Source organism: Myotis davidii, unplaced genomic scaffold (genome assembly GCF_000327345.1).
Source record: "Myotis davidii unplaced genomic scaffold, ASM32734v1 scaffold763, whole genome shotgun sequence".
NCBI classification, from domain to species: Eukaryota; Metazoa; Chordata; class Mammalia; order Chiroptera; family Vespertilionidae; genus Myotis; species Myotis davidii.
Window position 1 is genome coordinate 787,009 of NW_006294248.1, and position 19,454 is coordinate 806,462.

General features: G+C 42.4%; 1 protein-coding gene across 9 annotated transcripts in view; it reads left to right on the top strand.

Moving 5' to 3' along the window:
* Positions 1 to 16,048, top strand: part of SEMA6D (semaphorin 6D) — a 206,179-nt gene extending 190,131 nt beyond the window's left edge. For 3 of the 9 annotated variants that reach the window (XM_015566912.1, XM_006768268.2, XM_006768267.2), the window contains exons 2-19: positions 1,498 to 1,660; positions 2,048 to 2,159; positions 2,714 to 2,774; positions 2,896 to 2,958; positions 3,067 to 3,168; positions 3,401 to 3,491; positions 3,938 to 4,057; positions 4,754 to 4,842; positions 5,528 to 5,745; positions 5,853 to 5,984; positions 6,289 to 6,444; positions 6,535 to 6,708; positions 7,737 to 7,877; positions 7,974 to 8,051; positions 8,478 to 8,539; positions 8,929 to 8,985; positions 10,483 to 10,650; positions 12,351 to 16,048. In XM_015566912.1, the coding sequence (XP_015422398.1) occupies positions 1,552 to 1,660; positions 2,048 to 2,159; positions 2,714 to 2,774; positions 2,896 to 2,958; positions 3,067 to 3,168; positions 3,401 to 3,491; positions 3,938 to 4,057; positions 4,754 to 4,842; positions 5,528 to 5,745; positions 5,853 to 5,984; positions 6,289 to 6,444; positions 6,535 to 6,708; positions 7,737 to 7,877; positions 7,974 to 8,051; positions 8,478 to 8,539; positions 8,929 to 8,985; positions 10,483 to 10,650; positions 12,351 to 13,639 (3,222 nt within the window). In that variant the 5' untranslated portion in view covers positions 1,498 to 1,551 and the 3' untranslated portion in view covers positions 13,640 to 16,048. Of the gene's footprint in view, positions 1 to 1,497; positions 1,661 to 2,047; positions 2,160 to 2,713; positions 2,775 to 2,895; positions 2,959 to 3,066; positions 3,169 to 3,400; positions 3,492 to 3,937; positions 4,058 to 4,753; positions 4,843 to 5,527; positions 5,746 to 5,852; positions 5,985 to 6,288; positions 6,445 to 6,534; positions 6,713 to 7,736; positions 7,878 to 7,973; positions 8,052 to 8,477; positions 8,540 to 8,928; positions 8,986 to 10,482; positions 10,651 to 12,350 lie in introns of those variants that run through there. The other 6 variants (XM_006768272.2, XM_006768273.2, XM_006768271.2 and 3 more) reach the window with 5 other exon arrangements.
* The last annotated feature ends 3,406 nt before the right edge of the window (positions 16,049 to 19,454 follow it).

The following is a 19,454-nucleotide window of genomic DNA, read 5'->3' on the forward strand; positions in this document are numbered from 1 at the left end:
GAAAGATAAATTGAAAGCATAGCATAGCATACATGTGCATCAGTGTTTTGGACATTGAGATGATAAAAGAGGTATAGTAAGTACCTGGTTGAGTGTTTGGACTCCCCCAAAATTTTAAGTGATTCGCATCCTCTCCCCTAAAGTTCTTGGATATATGAAACTGAAGATAAGTCTTAATGTTTTACAGTTTGGTACAGTAGTTGTAAGTGACAGGCTTGGTCGAGGAAGGATTATTATTATTGCAAAGTGAAGCATTTACAGTTTCACAAAAATACCCATCCTGTTGGCCCAGCAGGGCCCTAATTTATATTTTTAATAAATGGATACCATTTAAAGATTTTTAAAAATTGACATCTAATATTATACTATGCTATAATTTTAGTTATTGACATACAATATATTGCACATATGCAAATGTACATTTTGATAACACTTAACATATGCATACACCTGTGAACACCACTTCAATAAAAATAACAAATGTATTTATTATCCCCAAAAGATGTTTTGTAATGCTATAATGAAGAAAAAACCCATCATCTAATTTGATGAAAAGAGCCTAGAGGGGACTCAGGTGATGTGAGCCTGGGCTGGACTTGACTCATTTCCTAAATAGCTCCATGAAATTCCGTGAGTCCCTTCATTTTTCCAGCCCTTAGATTTCTCATCTGAAAAATGAGGAGGTTGGACTAGATGGTCCCTAAGGCCCCCTATGGTTCTAAAGTTCAATAAAGCTTAGAGGACAGACGTACTTAGTGTATTGGTTTGTGTCCAAATGGTTTTATGTAAATATGTAGACATCCCCAGTGGTCTGGCGGCAGCTGTGCTGTTTCATCCCTGCCCTGCTTTGCTTGATTGATTGATCGAGAAATCATTTAATTTCTTTTCATACTCGTTCACCCTGATTCAAGGTCATTCATGCCATTGCTTCTTGTTGGTGTTACTAAGCTTGAGGAACTGTTCTACTTAAGAATTTTGGGCTAAGGCTTGAACAAGGCTGGGAATTTGGCAATGCCTTAAGCAGCGATCAGATGAGGGGACAGGAACATCAGCTCTCCAGCTCTTTGGGAAGCAGCCTGTGCATCCAACGAGGGGCAGAGGCAAGCTGTACTGGATGTATTTCAGGGCTGGGGGCAGGGAAGCAGATTGGAGTTTAATTAAAATTCTAATCCCAACATTGCCCATCTTCTTGCCAAGTCAGCAGCCAGCATTTCTGTTGGTGGTTCCGGGGATTTTGCTGTGATGCCATACATAGTTACCTCAAAAACTCTTGCAAATGTACCTAAAACTTCCATATGCTCACCAGATGCTGTAGTCAGGCCTGGCACGCTGCCATCTTTTGCCTGTGTTTTCAGAGATATCTCCTTCACCGCGGCCAGGGCTCCTGGTGGGAGGAGGGCATTGGAGAGAGCTGGTGGTGAAAACTGAGCTGATTACAAATAAGAAAACAGGTTCATCCCAGCACAGAGGTCTTTCCAAACTCTTCCTGTTTTCTAGGTAGTTAAGTGGGATTTCTGAGGAGGGTCTGCTCTGACTTGACGTTGGCCCACCATGAGGTTCTTCCTGCTTTGTGCCTACATGCTGCTCCTGATGATCTCCCAGCTGAGGGCAGTCAGCTTTCCTGAGGATGACGAGCCCCTTAATATTGTTGACTATCACTGTAAGTAATCTACAGAACATTCTCCTTTTCTAGGAAGGAAGCTTTTTTGGTTTTGATTTTTCTAAGTGTTATTTGCTTTTAGAAAGAGATTTTATATGCCTTAAACATGTTTTGCCTATTAATTTATCCACAGTTGTGTTCGGGAAAAAGGGACAGTTTTGTCGGGTGCTTTTCAATAACAGCCCATAGATAGGTTATGTATTTTCTGTTAAAAGAAAAAGACCATTTGCTGACATTCACCGGCTTTGATTCATTTATATTCAAGACCCGAAGAGAGGAATTTAGTTAAAACCCTTCTACAACTAGTATATACAGCTAATCAATGCTGTCTATTGATTCTTTAGCTCCGTAATCCTGACTGATGGTTTAGCCCATTTTTACTTGCAGATTCAAGGCAATATCCGGTTTTTAGAGGACGCCCTTCAGGCAATGAATCGCAGCACCGGCTGGACTTTCAGCTGATGTTGAAAATTCGAGACACACTCTATATTGCTGGCAGGTAATTTTCCTCTCGTTGGTTTATTAGATTAAAATTCTTTTCTCTCGTGGTGCTTGCATTAATGTGTCTAGTTCATGAAAAACTAATATGTGATTGTGATCAAAAATTGCAAGTGGCCAAAAATATTCACAGAGAAAAGCCAGTGCTGTGTGCCAGGGACAAAACACAGAGCAGCAACCTTCAGCGCTGCTGTTTTAGTACTGACATCAAGAAATCATGCATCGCTCTTTCTTCCTAAAGCAGCAGGGGGGATCTTTCTTTATTCTTTTTTAACTTGGAATTATTCGAGTAAATATTAGAAGTATGTCTATGCTAATGCTCGTAGCAGTTTGACCCACGCCTGAGGAGAAGAGCTTTCTTTGCTCCCTAACCACAGTGATATATAAAAGCTTCCCACTAATGAAAAAGTACCCTTTGTTGACTTTGCTGGAGACAGAGAAAATCCAAATGATCTCCAAAACACAATAAAGGCAGATCTGTAAAAATAAAATAAGAAAGCAGCTTAACATTTTTATGCATTCACATGCTATGACTTACTGCCTTGTTTCCAACAGGGATCAAGTTTATACAGTAAACTTAAATGAAATCCCCAAAACAGAAGTAATACCGAGCAAGGTAAGCTAGTGTCATTGGCAAATTTACTTGCTTTCCCTCAGAACTTGGATAATGTCCTCCTCCCCTCCCAGAATTTTCATACTTCAAAACTGAGCTTTGGTTTTGCTTGGTTAATTTGCAGAAACTGACATGGCGGTCAAAGCAACAGGATCGAGAGAACTGTGCTATGAAAGGCAAACATAAAGTAAGTAAAGCAGACAAGTGCCTGCTCCGTTGTGGCTTTCTGTGGTCTTGATCCCATAATGTCAGAGTATGGAATGTCTAATATTAATGTAATTGCTACTTTCTGTAGGATGAATGCCACAACTTTATCAAAGTATTTGTTCCAAGAAACGATGAGATGGTTTTTGTATGTGGTACCAACGCATTTAATCCCATTTGTAGATTCTATAGGGTAAGTATATTTTATATGTTGTGCTTTTTTTCATCAATTTTCCTTTCTTCACTAGTATGCTGTCAAAGTTGAATCCTTTCTGCTATAACCTAGTAATTTGTTTTATGGCTAATGCTATGGAAGAATAAAGACAGAATTCTTCAAATAGAATTTCAGTACAAATAAAGCAGTATTGCCTTCAAACAGGTACATTGAACAGATTTGACACCAACTATTTATTTTTCTTTTGTAGTTGAATACCTTAGAGTATGATGGGGAAGACATTAGTGGCCTGGCAAGATGCCCATTTGATGCCAAACAAACCAATGTTGCCCTTTTTGCTGGTAAGGTTCTTTAGCATAATGAATATAAATGATTAATGACATTGAAGGTGCAGAAGGAATTTAACGGGAAAAAAAAGAGCTCATAACTAGGGTAGTGACCTTGGAATTGGTGTTTCAAAATCTAAAAACTATGAAAACTTTTTCCAAAAAATAATTAAAAGTAGGCATATTATAATATAGTATTCTGACACTTGGTTCTGTTGCTAACTAGGCCAGTGACCCTGAATAAGTTGCTTGACTTTTTGATGCTTAGATTCCTCATCTGTAAAATTAGGTAATGCTATGGGCCAACCTGTCACAGGTTGCTTATGAGCATCATGTTTAGCTTTATTTCTGTATATGGGGATAACAGATGCAAGCGCTCCAAAGAGTATACCACACGACATAGGGCAACACACTACAGGGTAAGTGTGGTTATTTTACTCAAATTATGACTTTGGTTTCAGATGGGAAGCTATATTCTGCCACGGTGGCTGACTTCTTGGCCAGTGATGCTGTTATTTACCGAAGCATGGGCGATGGATCTGCCCTTCGCACAATAAAATATGATTCCAAATGGATAAAAGGTAACTTTGAAGAGCAGTGCTGTGGGATCGCCAAGGGGAGTGGGATGGCTGAGTGGGAACAGGAGCTCTGGTTATCGGGAAATTCTATGCATGACTTTATATTGTTTAGTTAGAGCAAGGATGAGTTCCTTTGGTTGTGAATAACAGCATTGACAAGGAATGAAGAGACCCATAGCCAAGGCAAGAAAGTAGACTCATCCAGGATTTTATCTTAGGTGACTTAAAAAAGAAATCCCATTTCAGTGTGCCAATTTGCCAAACTTACAATGTGCATGATACTCCTTGCCCACGCTCATCTACTTATCCTGGAAGGTAACAACAGTGAGAGTCGATTAGGTCATATCTGCAGAGTCATTCTGTTCTTTGGAGTCTAGAAATCAAGATTTTTTAATTCTCAACATGAGAGTTTTTCTTCCCTAGTTAAATAGGTTAATGAATAAATCTGTTGAAACAAAGACCTTTGCCATGGTTCAGTTCCCGGTAGGCTTTTTACAGTCCATTAGCTGACATTAAAGATTCCGTGTCCCCTGGAACTCCAGCTCACCCATGTCGGGGCTCCTCAAATTTGTCAGTGTGTCCAAGTTCCCATTGGCGTGAATGTAGCTATGTGACATCTGTCAGTCATGCCTAGCAGTCAGGGTCAGACACTAATTGAATTACCTTTTAAGAACCAGTTTGTTTCTCGTTTTCTTACAGAACCACACTTTCTTCATGCCATAGAATATGGAAACTATGTCTATTTCTTCTTTCGAGAGATTGCTGTGGAACATAATAACTTAGGCAAGGCAAGTATATGCGCTTGACTTGTATGGTGGACTTGTGCATGGAATTGAGCCCACGTTGGTGGAGATGGGGCCTTTGCATGTTTTTCTCACTATGTTTAGGGCCAAGTGAAGAGAGATGGGCAGCTTATCATGAGGATAATTGCTGAGCAATGGCTTGGGTGGGAACAGCAGCCTCAGGCCTTGAGAAGACTTCATGTTTCGTGGCTCGGCAGGCACCCTTGAGCTGTGGATGCTTCGTTAACTCTTTAGCCATCCATTGATAGTTCAGTGCTTCCCTGTGTCAGCGGCAGGATGGGAAGCAGAGGCCCTTGTTTAACTTTGGGTGCTTCAGTAAAAGTCCATAAGAGTTTAAAGTATTTCCCTCCCACCCTCCGTTCTTGGCCAGGCTTAAGAAGGGCACACTTCATTAGCAACATGAGAAGCAAAGTGGTTGACAAAGTGTGGGAATGGTTTCCATTCAGCCAGGTCAGTGGCTCCCTTCTAAGGGAGCTTTTTTGGCAGAACAGGTAAATGGCCCCTTTTCTCACAGGGGAATCTAGTTTACACCCCTAGTCTATGGCTCCCTAGAGAGAAGACTGCTAGATTCTTCTGAACCAGATACATCTTTAGCTTTTCTTGTCCCTCCCGTGCACAGCAGCTTTGGTTTTCATCCCCCTCCCCTTCCTCCGCTTTGTCCCTTGGGCAGGCTGTCTATTCCCGTGTGGCCCGCATATGTAAGAACGACATGGGTGGCTCCCAGCGGGTCCTGGAGAAACACTGGACTTCGTTTCTGAAGGCTCGGCTTAACTGCTCCGTCCCCGGGGATTCGTTTTTCTACTTCGATGTCCTGCAGTCTATTACAAATATAATGCAAATCAATGGCATCCCCACGGTGGTCGGGGTATTCACCACACAGCTCAACAGGTGAGATCACATCCCTGGCAACTCAAAAGACCTGTCTTTGCTGGCGGGACCCACAAATAGGCCCGTTGTGGCCTGACGGTTTCTCTGATGGTTTTCCCCTTTTTCAGTATTCCTGGGTCTGCTGTCTGTGCATTTAGCATGGATGACATTGAGAAAGTATTCAAAGGACGATTTAAAGAACAGAAAACTCCAGATTCTGTTTGGACAGCAGTCCCCGAAGACAAAGTACCAACGCCAAGGTAAAGAAAAAGGGCGGAAAGGGATTTCTGTCTTTAACAAAACCACCTGGCCACTGGAAGCATCCATCTTCACTGAGCAGCTGGTCCAGCCTCCCACACTGGAGGGGTCGCTGTGCAGGACTACACAGGAGTCAGTCTCACAGTCCTGTGAGCAGGTGGAGAACCCACCCGAGTCGGGGAAATAGCATTGCTCTCTGGGTGCCGCTCTCTCTTCTTTTTCTCTTGACCTCTTCTTTCAGAACGGACACTTATTCCTTAGATACCATTGATGATGCGGGGGAAACACACACTGTTTTCCTTGCAGGCCTGGCTGTTGTGCAAAGCATGGCCTTGCTGAAGATTATGAAACCTCTATCGGTTTCCCGGATGAGACCCTGCTGTTCATCAAATCCCACCCCCTGATGGACTCTGCCGTCCCACCCATTGCAGAGGAGCCCTGGTTCACAAAGACTCGGATCAGGTAAGGCTATGCAGACATGGCGGCCCCTGCCACTCACACCTGCTCTTCCTGTTGGCCTCCTCCTCTGACCTGGCTCACCTCCTCCCGCAGGTACAGGCTGACAGCCATCGCCGTGGACCATTCCGCCGGACCCCACCAGAACTACACTGTCATCTTTGTTGGCTCAGAAGCTGGCGTGGTACTTAAAATTTTGGCAAAGACCAGTTCTTTCTCTCTGAATGACAGCGTATTACTGGAAGAGATTGAAGCATACAACCATGCAAAGTAGGTATATTTTACGAGAATACTCTTCAGCACTGCTCAAAAATTTCCGGACTTTATTTCATCTAGTCATTTCCTTCCAGCCCTCTGAATTAGCAGTGGTTTGGCATATTTGTGTTTTGGGTTTTGTTGTTTTTTTCCTCTCACTGAAATAAATTCTGGCTTTGTTTTCTTCCTGAGTCCACTGGAGCTTGGAGGTGGGCAGTTGATGAGTTTAAAAATAATCCAGCCCTTGTATTTCACTTGTGGAAGATGAGAGCATTTCAGCACCACCCATCCTACCTTGTAGATCAATTTCAAGATGCTACACGCAGCAGACAGTGGCAAGCACACACACATACACAGGCACAAACAGAATGTAATTCTTCCAACCACTGATAGACAAGATTATTTAGGCCATTAAAACAGTCAAGAAATAGATGAGAGAAATGGAGCAAAAGAGACTAAGGGGAAACATCGAGCACAGGAGGATTTAATGACATTAAAACATTATCTTTTTTTTCCTCTACAGTGCAACATAGTCTTCACAAATATAATTCCCTTCGATCATCAGAACGGGAAAGCAATCTTAAAAAACGCTTTATCCTTCTGAAATGTAACCAAACATGTATAGCACTAGAAGATGAATCACAGGATTATTATTTCCCAAACTATGTACTTGCTTAGTTTGCTACTTAGAATATTCCTTACGATCTCCCCAGCTCTCAGTAATTGCAAAAATCAAACCTCTGCCCTGACCGGTTTGGCTCAGTGGATAGAGCATCGGCCTGCAGACTGAAGAGTCCCAGGTTGGATTCCGGTCAAGGGCATGTACCTTGGTTGTGGGCACATATCCAATAGGGGATGTGCAGGAGGCAGCTGATCGATGTTTCTCTCTCATCGATGTTTCTAACTCTCTATCCCTCTCCTTCCTCTCTGTAAAAAAACAATAAAATATATTTTTTAAAAAATCAAAACTCACTTGCTCTGTATAGTTCATGTAGCTTTTGACTTACTAAACATATGGCTTCAAAACGTATCTCACACGACAGGTGTAATCCTGAGAACGAGGAGGACAGAAAGGTCATCTCATTACAGCTGGATAAAGATCACCACACTTTGTATGTGGCATTCTCAAGCTGCGTAATCCGCATGCCCCTCAGCCGCTGCGAGCGTTATGGATCATGTAAAAAGTAAGCTGATGTTTCTGTTCTTACTCTGGGGTCGTGCAGCATTAAGACCTTTGATGACAAGAAAACCCAAGTTCCATTCTGTTTGGTTTTGTGCAGGTCTTGTATTGCATCTCGAGACCCCTACTGTGGCTGGTTAAGCCAGGGGACCTGTGGTAGAGTCGCCCCAGGGATGCTGTAAGTATACTTTGCCACATTAGCCAAGAGCTCCACACCTGCTCCGATCTTCCCCAGGGCTGGCAAAGCTAGAACTTTTAGAAAACTTCCAAAAATACTACTCTCCCTTCCCCCCTGTTTTTGTTTTTAGGGGAGAGTATTTTTTTTAAAAAAAAGGAAAATCTGGAACTGTGAGAGGAAAGGGAGATTATAGACAGTGTAATACCTATGGAAATAGGCAGTTCTCTTCTGCTCTCCTAACCATTCCAGTTACCAAATGTTTAACAGAAATACTCCAGTTAGCAAGCTCTGCTGAAATGTCCATTTTTCCCCCCTTCTGCCCATTCTTACTACTAATCTATGTATGTTCTTGGTTCTGCCCTGATTGTCACTTGTGTTCCTGTGAAGGCTGTTAACCAAAGACTCCTTTGTTTTCCATCACCACAGCGCTGGAGGATATGAACAGGACACGGAATACGGCAACACGGCCCACCTGGGGGACTGCGATGGTAAGACTGAATCGCCCTTGCCCTCCGGCCCTTCTTTTTGACCACATTTGCACGTGAACATTATTTTACAACCAGCCTTTTAATGATTCAGGACACATACCACCTAGCATTTAACTTAAACTTCGCAAAAGCTGAGCTGTTTGGTCATGGGGATACATTAGAGAAGCATTTTACTTTTTTTTTTTCCTTAGAGAATCTTACTTTTTTTTTTCTTTTTTCTTTACCATTTACAATTTTGTAGGAAATCTAGAGAAAGGTAGTCTAACCAGTAGGTTAATCTTTTCATTTGTAGCCTTTCCTTTCGACTTTTTTAGTTAATTGGAATTCATAAATTTTTGCTTTCTTTTGGTTACTTTTTTACTGATTACTTGTTCCTTTAATTCTTTTAGAAATTTTGCCTACTTCAACTACACCAGATTACAAAATATTTGGCGGTCCAACATCTGGTTAGTTTTTTTAATTTTTTTGAATTAACAACCTTTTCTTTCCTTCAGTTCGGCATTTTCAGCCCCTTCTCCCCTCCTTTTGCGCAGTTTGGCAGCCCTTCATTTTTGTGCTTTGACTCATAACCCCACTGATGGTACCAAAAGACTTTTTCTGACTCAGTACTTCACCCTGTGGAGCATGTGCACAGTCCATCATTGGCCAAGGCACATCCTCTAAGGAAAATCAAATGGGTTCACATAGACTGCATTCCAGCTGCACGCGACCACCAAGCTTTCCTCTCACCTGTGCATTGTGAATGTTGCCTCTGGCCATCTAGAGAATGGATGGCAGAATGTCATTACTTTCCCCCTTCTCTCCTCACCTTTCCACAGACCTAGTAAACAAATACACATTTCCCCAAAATGTGTATTTATACATTTTAGAGATCTTTTTTGAATGGTTTGCGGTGATCCTGGGAAACATTGAATGTTGTGGTCTCAGTGGTATGAAAAAGGCCCCCGGTTGAATGAAGCTGGTTTCCGATGGATGGAGGTGCTCAGTGGGCACCCCACGCCCCTCTCTGTGTGTCTGTTTTTGGATCACACATCTGTGATCATCACTCCAGTCTGATTTGGGATCTCTGGACTCTGAACCTAAAATCATATGCTTACATCTGTGAGGGAAAATCTACTTGGTGGGAATCTGTAATAGACAGGCTAAGAGATGAAGTCGCTCCAATCCTATTGCTGCTTCTAAAACTCACCAGTAGTTTCATTCCTTGGGAAAGGGGAGAGGGGAAGGGAAGGCAGATCTTATGTATCAGAACATCCTCATTCAGCTTGTAAATGCTGTTTCTTTTGCATGAGTTGCTGCTAACTCGTTGGAAGGAACTCCCTGGGCATTTTGGAATTCACGGGCAAGGTTCATCCCTGCTCCAGTGCTTTCCGGTGGACAGTGAGCCCCCTCGGTGCAGTGAATAATCTGCAGGGTCCTTGGCAAAGCAGGACAATGTAGGCAGAGCTGGTTCATCAGGTCCCACATCCAGTGTTTACAGGGACCTGCCCGGGTGCTTTCTGATGAAGCAACACGTAGGCTCGCCAGTGAAGGACAGACAGACAGTCTCCAACCATCTGTGCAAGTGCTTGAAAAATATACACAAAAAGAAATGAAATGATGTTATCTCACCAAAGGATGAGAAAAATAGCAATTAATCTTCTTGATTGGTATTACCTTTCCCTTGAGTGTCATTCATCACCCCAGGGTCTTCCATAGGAGCGTTTGAGGATGTTTAATTTTGAAATCTGCTTCATTTAGCTTTATTGTTCATTTTTAGTTTTTAGTTTTCCCTTACAAGAACAGGATTTGGTGTAGTCTTGGTGGATGTGTTTCGATAAAATCCTAGAACTGGTTTCCTCCTAAAATTGACCTCACCTGTACTTAAAAATGCCACAGGTCAGTCGGAAAAATCTGCTGACACTTCCCACGTTAATAAAAAAAAAATCTGTTTGCCACCACAGACATGGAGGTATCTTCATCTTCTGTTACCACAGTAGCAAGTACCCCACAAATCACACGCAAAGTGGTTGATACCTGGAGACCTAAACTGACGAGCTCCCGGAAATTTGTAGTTCAAGATGACCCACACACTTCTGATTTTACTGATCCTTTATCAGGTATCCCAAAGGGTAAGGCCTCACCAGGAGACTCATCGCTCACTGAGTGGAAACCTGATTCCTAGTAGCTCTGGAGTCTAGGACGTAGGGCTCTCCAGAGGAGAGCCAGAGGGGCTGCTGCCTGTGTCACTACCGCCTCCGCTGGCCGCAGTCATTTCGGTTTTCTGTGGATATGTTGGAGTGCATTCCTTAAAAGATGAAAGAGGTGGAAAGCTGTTAAAGAAAGGGCGGTGAAACGGCCACTCAGACAACCTAATCTGTTGATTTCTGTCTGAAGATGCTGGAGACTTCTAGATATCAGAGAATTTCGAGGGTCATTCAGCCACATCAAAACCCAAAACTCATTAATTGCAAATACCCAGATATCAGATATTTTTACCTAAGAATCGGGCCCAGTCTTTTGTTTAGATACCGTTCAAAATGCATTATGAAAAGGACCTGTGAGGTGCTAAGTTGCTTGAACGCTACAAGCAGTAAAACACAACAGCCCATCATAGAAGCAGTTGTAACATAGCTGCCTATGGAGCAGGCTAATGAGATATATTACTCCAGAAAAAAGAAAAATCAATTCTTTAGCGCTTACTCATCTTTGGAATCAGGTTTCTAATCAGTTTCTATGACCGTACATTGTCATTTATGATTTATACCTGTTTATTTTGGTTTTATATATTTTCACTGTACACCATTTTACCATCATTCTTTCTGCTTTGTTTTCTTTAGTAGTACCATTTCTACCTTTATTCTTTGTCTCTCAAAATGCCACTCAATCTCATAACCCTGAACATGATTAAAAATGACTAACATTCCAAGGTCTTGGTACTAACCTAAAGCCACCAAGCCTTCAGTATCACTCTGACTTCCCTTATTCTGGGATAGCCGTGTTTATAGCATGTAACAGACTTGGATACCTCTTAAACTAACATTTCTTTGGTTGACTGTTAGATGTCTGTGGTTGCATTAAAAATCCCAATAATTAAAACTAATTTACTCTTTTTCTAGTCTAACTTAAAGATTTCTAAATATCTCAAGATATTTGAATCATATTACTTAACAAATGCAAAGTATATTTCCTGAGACTGTTTAGATTTCTTTCATAGCAGGCAGTCCAAGAGTGCTTTGCCCCAAAATGGAATGAAAAAAAAAAATCAAAGTAAACACGAATGTCTGTCTTTGTAGCTAACAATGACCAAGCAGATGCTTTTCGTTTGTGAACAAGTTATGGGTTTTTATTCCAGTTAAGGTAGCATAACTATGTTAGCATAATATATATTTATGCCAATTCATACATATCCCTAATCCTAGCAGCTGCCTTTTAACCCAGATTTATGAATTAGGAGAAAAGCCTGAGATAAAACATTTTGTGAGTTTAAAACAGGTCATTTAGAAAATGTACACTTTATAATTCTAATTTTTAGGTAGGAATGCTTAAAATTTCTGCTTTATAACAACTGTTTAAGAGGAGGTGGGAGAAAGAAGACAGAGAATAGAGATCAATTGGAGATTAGAGTTATCCTGGCATTTGCAGCAATCAGGTGTCTCTGGGGATCCCATTGTAATTGAAGAAAAAAAAAAATATGGAATTTCAGAGTCTACCTCACCCTCCAAGCTAAGCATAGAGACCATGCAGCCAGCGCTGGCTCAGTGGAAGCCGTTGCTGGCAGGTATTGTTTCCAGAGCCTCTCACCGAGACTCTCTCCCTGTGTCTGTTGCAGGTGTCCGATGGGAAGTTCAGTCTGGAGAGTCCAACCAGATGGTCCACATGAATGTCCTCATCACCTGTGTCTTTGCCGCTTTTGTTTTGGGTGCGTTCATTGCAGGGGTGGCTGTGTACTGCTATCGTGATATGTTCGTTCGGAAAAACCGGAAGATACACAAAGACGCAGAGTCTGCCCAGTCGTGCACAGACTCCAGCGGAAGTTTTGCCAAACTGAATGGTCTCTTTGACAGCCCCGTCAAGGAATATCAGCAGAATATTGATTCTCCCAAATTGTATAGTAACCTGCTGACCAGTCGGAAAGAGCTTCCGCCCACTGGAGATACTAAATCCATGGTCATGGACCATCGAGGCCAACCCCCTGAGCTGGCTGCGCTCCCCACGCCTGAGTCCACACCTGTGCTGCACCAGAAGACCCTGCAGGCCATGAAGAGCCACTCAGACAAGGCCCATGGCCATGGAGCTTCAAGGAAAGAAACCCCCCAGTTTTTTCCTTCTAGTCCTCCACCCCACTCCCCACTAAGTCATGGGCATATCCCCAGTGCCATTGTTCTTCCTAACGCTACCCACGACTACAACACGTCCTTCTCAAACTCCAATGCTCACAAAGCTGAAAAGAAGCTTCAACACATTGACCACCCTCTTACGAAGTCCTCCAGTAAAAGAGATCACCGGCGTTCTGTGGATTCCAGGAATACCCTCAATGATCTCCTGAAGCATCTGAATGATCCAAATAGTAACCCCAAAGCCATCATGGGAGACATCCAGATGGCCCACCAGACCCTAATGCTGGATCCCGTGGGACCTATGTCTGAGGTCCCACCCAAGGTCCCTAACCGGGAGGCATCGCTCTACTCTCCTCCTTCAACTCTCCCTAGAAATAGCCCAACCAAGCGAGTGGACGTCCCCACCACTCCTGGGGTCCCCATGACCTCTCTGGAAAGACAAAGGGGTTACCACAAAAACTCCTCCCAGAGGCACTCTATATCTGCCATGCCTAAAAACTTAAACTCACCGAATGGTGTTTTGTTATCGAGACAGTCTAGCATGAACCGTGGCGGGTACATGCCCACACCCACAGGGGCGAAGGTGGACTACATTCAGGGCACACCAGTGAGTGTTCACCTGCAGCCTTCCCTCTCCAGACAGAGCAGCTACACCAGTAATGGCACCCTTCCTAGGACGGGGCTAAAGAGGACACCGTCCTTAAAACCTGACGTGCCACCAAAGCCTTCATTTGCTCCTCAAACCACCTCTGTCAGACCACTGAACAAATACACTTACTAGGCCTCCAGTGTGCTGTTCCCTGTGTGGCTTTTGCTGTCCACGTTGTCGCGAGGATGATGTTGTAAGGGTACCTTAAGATAAGAGACTCACTTGTCTTTTAAGAGAACCAAGTGGCCAAAGAAACTCTCCCACTTTGGCAGCATCGGAACTTGCCACATGTAGCTACTGCAGCGAGGCTTCTGTGTACTTGCCTGGAAACAAAGGAAGGTGCTGGCCATTCCATTTCTTTTGTTTGAAGCTGAAGAGAAGTATAGCTCCAGCTCCGAGGGGCTACCTTCCCGGGGTAAAGAGCTGGTACAGTGTGCAGAAGAATCTGTGAGCAAATACTTGAAAATGGGTTCAACTTAGACTGCCATTATTATGGGTGGTCTTCCCATTCAATGTGAACATTTTAATATGTATGCATTCACCTTGCCTCTTGCACAAATGTCAAAAACAATGGTAATGTCTCAAAGAAACAAACTTGTAGATTACCAAACAATTTGCTAAATATTCAGTCTTTGACCTAAACTGTAGCATTTTTTTTCATGTGGGGCAATTTTTTTCATGCCACCAATGAACTGTGTGTGTGTGCGTGTGCGTGTGTGCGTGCGCGCGTGCGTGTGTGCGTGTGGGTGCATCCTGTACCCACTAGGATGTGGTTAGGTGCCCATTGCATCTTTTTGTGCTATGGAGTTGTTTACATTGAGCATGACTGAACAAGAGACAATAACTACTTCCCACAGCAGTCCATTGGGTTCGGCTTTTAGAAAGAAATAAAATGAAGGCTGATTTGACCATCACTATGATTGATTTACATGGTACCCAATGCCAGAATGTAAGAGTTCTAAGTAATTTTGTGCTGCTATTCATTAAAACTTCTATTACAGTCTTGCCAGCTTAAGGAGATAGAGATGTTAAGAGGTATCCTTGATTTATCCAACAGTATTCAGTAGTAAAACTTACCTGTCCACTGTGAATCCGAGACTGAGTCACTCTATTTAACCTTTGACACACTAATAAGGTTTTAGTTTGATTGTGTTTGGTTTTTCCCATGTATTAAAATTTCTCTTCCTTTAACTCCTCCTACCCCCAAGATTTAAAATTGAAAAAAAAAAAAGACAATAGAGGGAAATGTGAAAAGAATTGTAATTGGCTTAACAGACAGTCTATGAAAACCTAACAGTGGTGCAATCACGTTGTCTATGTTGTGTTGTGTGAGAATTTCCTCCTAAGTCATGCAGGTAATGACAATATACTGTAAATATTACATGTGGTTTACCTGAATCTGTGCATTTTGTGCCTTATTCATGAGAATGATAGAAGTACTAAAATCTGTCAAGTGTTTTCAGTATAGCACATCATTTACTGAGTGCCAGTTGTAAATGTTTTTCAACCAGCACCTGAAGAGACTTTTTAAAAAAATCAAATAAACAGCCTAGAACCATTAAGCAGTCCACCCCAATTGCAGCATTATGTCTTTTCCATGATAAACATTCCACTCCTGCTTTGCTAAGGATGAAACAGTGACACTGTGCAGTCAAATGAGGTTCCCTGGGTCCTGGGACCCCTGCGGAGACCATACAGTCATTGATTCGTAGCTTTGCAGAAGCCACGTGCAGCTGTTGATGGGCAATCCAATGGCTGTGTCAGTTACGATGCTGCAAGTCACACGGTGGTTTATTGACCCCAACCTAGATAGTACCAAGGCAGAGGAATGCTCCTGACCAAGTCAGACAAATAAGTTCAGCTGATTTCTTGTGATAATGCTGATGATATACATTTCCTGGGGGAGGATGGGTCAGAAGACCAGAGCATTTTTATACAAGATGTAGAATACTGATACAGTTATGCTTTTCCTTTGAGAATATTGTTTCATAAAGAACACAATTCCCTGAGATCTATGGAAGCTCGAAAGCTAAAACTTCTGTTCTTGATACACTTCATCTTTGCAACTAAAATATTACAGATTAATAATAAATTAAACCAACCAACGATAAACACTACTCAGTCCACCGCCGACAAGCGTGTTTGCGTTCACCTTACCAATATTAATCCTGGCGTGCGGAAAACGGAGCGGTAACTCTGTGTGATTCCCGGTCACATGTTGTAACATTGTGCTGCCTTGTCGTTTGTAATGTGAGTTCTTTCAGTATTTATGTTGAGATTTCTAACATTAAATCTAGTCTCTATCCTGTTAATTTAATTTTTAAATGCTTTATCCATTTGTGCAAAGGTAAACACAGATTGTATCTTTTTTAATGTTATGGCATAAAAAGTAACCCTAAAGTGAAGTGGCTCTATACTGTTTTATAGAGTACTTTAACATGTATAGATATCTTGTAAACTTGTATTGTGGATGTGTAAATAATATGTACTTTGGGTTTTTAACACCGCATGTAAAGTCAAAATAAAATATATAAATCATTATTTCCTGCCTTTTGATATTGGAGAGGTTTAACATCATATTTTCAAAACAGTTTTGAGTCAACCCCAGTGAAAGTTTCTTTTTTAAAAATCTACCAAAATATTCTTATCTGGAATGTCTGCTACCCAGTCAGGGTTACACCAGCATTCTCTTTTTAGAAGGCTGATACCGATGGGTAGACTCCCGAAACACTGAGAAACGATTTTAAAAACCAGATGAACTGTGTTGCATCAATAGTCAGAAGCTACAGGGCAAACATACTAGTGGCTCACTTGTCCTCATATCTGGTTCAACAGGCATTTTTAAAATTCATGATTTCTACTCCCACATTTTTCAATGTCATTTTAAGTCCAAAATTATAGCTGGTATCACAGATTCCTGTGAACATTTCCTGCTACTTGATATATGGCATTTCTCAATTCTATTGTTTTAACTGAATAGAACATATTCTTAGATATCTTCCCCAAATATTGAAATGGAAGGTATAGCTATGATTCCATTTAGTTCTTGCCTTAGCATGGGATGAGTTGCTGACTGCTGTCATTGGCTCTGGTGGATGTTGAAGGTGTCTCTCCCTCCTGGGAGAGACAATAAGAGTGTTTGTTTGCAGTGACTTCTCATGGGTCCAGCTGCTGCTCCTGGCTGCAGCCCACCTGTGCCTCCTCCATGGCCACATTTTTTCCCAGAGCCCCAGCCGTATCTCTGCAGAAGCAGAAGTTGCCGCCTTCCTGTCTTGGTCCTAGTTTTCGCACGATGTCATCTAATGAGGGTGCTGCATTTCCATGCTAGTTGGTGGTGTCAGGGGTCCTTTTTCATTCTTCTCATGGCACATCTTAGTTTAGATATATGAGGAAGAGTGCAGGAATCCTTACGAGGGCAAGTACCTCCGTTACTGGAGGGCCGATTTGCCCCTTTTTAACAGAAGGGCAAGTTACTGGAGGGCCGATTTGCCCCTTTTTAACAGCTACCACCACTACAGCTGTGTAGGCAGCATGACAGCACTAGTCATGGAGCCGACTGGCATGGGGTGTCCTGCCCCATTGCAGGAAGTCAGCTTGTACCCGCTGCAGTGCCGGGGAAGGAAGGGGAGGGGCCTCCCTTCTCACCAACCTGCAGGTGCCCATTTGGAATTCTTAGAATTTAAACAAATGAATGAAGAAAGAGACAAGGGAAACTTATCTTCACCCTGTTTCGTTCTGGGCTTCCTGAGCATTACAATCTCTTTCATTTACATTATTTCTATTGAACCGGTGTTTATTGCACCTTGTGGCCATTACACCAGTTTTCCTGGGTTCTTTGATTTTTCTTTCTCTTCGCCCTTGATAGACAGACTTAACTTTTTTCCACTGTGGACATCTTTGATAATTTAGTGAATGCTCCAGACTGAGCAGAATGTCACTTCCCAGGAGACTTACAGACCCCTAAATCTATGATTCTTCAAAGTGTCATTGAAAGAAGGAGTTTTTATAAGGAAGAAATTGTAAAGGCTCCCATTAATTAACCAGGACAGACCACCTGTCCTCTAGGCTCAGAAATCCCACTGACCAGGCATTTAGGTTATTCTGGGGGTGGCAATTTTGAAGCCAGATGGACCACTCGGGATGCTGGTGCAGGCGAAGAAGAAAGGGAGTCTCCCATATAAGGCAGTGTCCCGATGGCCAAGGTGCTGGCCAGGTCCAGAAGGACCAACCCTTTTCCCACCCTTCCCAGCTTATCTTCATCCTCCTTGTCAGAAGAGGGCAAAGAACAAGGTGTCAAAATAAGCTCTAGGTTCAGGTCTGGGAGCTGGGTTCTAATCCTGACTCCATCACTCATCAAGCAACTTTGTGGCACTATACCTCTCTTGGCTTCAGTTTTCTCATTTTTGAAAAGAGATGGTTAGACATTCATATCTCTGACAGTTTTATGTAACCTGCCAACTCTATAATTCTATTACCTATTTTATGAATGCTATGCTTAAATATTATTCTTTCAATAGTTTGGTTTGTGGGCTTTTTATGGGAGTGTGAGGTCTGTTCCTGTTAGATATGAGATATATGTGAAATTTGTAATAAAATAAGGCATGATAAACAATGCACTTTAAGCCATTTAGCTTCCGTCTATATGTGATGTTTACCCTTTCCTGCATATATAACAGGCAAAACAAATCTCTGCCAAAGTTGCATTCTTTATCTACTAGATGTGATACTGTAAACAAGGAAGAATTGGACCTATAATAAAATCAGCCTTTAATTCACAGGGGAATAGGAGTGAGGGAATGGGGGAGAGTGGTCAAATCCTGAATATGCAGACCATGAATCAACTGAAATTCACACATAAAGGAAAATAGAATATTTTGGACACTGTCCCATGATATGATTCTCTAGTTTTTAAATTTTTTATTTGTTTTTAAAGAAAGAGGGAGAGGGAGAGAGAGAAACATTAACATGAAAGAGAAACATGAATCATGTGCCTCCTGCACACCCCCTATCAGGAAATCGAGCCCACAACCCAGGAATGTGCCCTGACCTTGAATCCAACTGGCAGCCTTTCAGTGCATGGGATGACACTCAACCAACTGAGCCACACCAGCCAGGGAATGATTTGATATTTTTTAAAATTAGGTATTGATTACTGGTTGATCAATTGATTACTCTATAACATACAGTTTGGTTCCCCTTAGCCTCTCATGATGGGTTTGAGTGAAAGAAAGTATGAAAACATGACACTTGTTCTTATGCACTATTCCTCATAACTGTTCTTCACGTGTGTGAGATGGACTCAGCTGATGCTACTGTAAAGATTGTTAGAGTGGGCAGAAGAGGGAAGCTTGTCAGGGGCGAGCAGCCCTATCCAGTGGGACCATCAGTGCTGGTGGAAATGTGCTCTTCCTGGACTGTTCATTATGGTAGCCACTAGCATGGATGGCTCTGAGCACTTGGAATGTAGCGAGAGCCACTGAGCTACTGTGTATTGGACAGCGCTGGTCTAGAAAGCCACTGCTGCTGCTGCCCCCGCTGTCAGGTCTGGCCACTGCTCTGAACTCAGCAGTTCCATGGGGCATGTAACTGATGAATAGATGAGACGTGATTTGAACATTTTGTTGATGTACCCTGTGCCTCACCAACAGCTGGGCTCACAGTTGATCACCAATCAATCACAGATCTAGTTTGAGGTTTTATATGTGTTTTCCCATTTAGAAACTGCGATGAGCACAGTTGGTATCCAAGAGGGGGTCAGCATTTGGGTTGTGTGGACAAGATTTTGCTTCTGTTAGGTTTCTTTTGGAGCTTTTGAGGCCTACTCAGTTAATCCTCAACATGCTTTCTGTTGGAAAGGGACAAGCTTTGTCATCCCCATTTTCAAGGTTCAGAAACTGAGGTCCGTGGGGCTGTGACAACTATAGAAATCCAGATGGCAGCCAAGTCA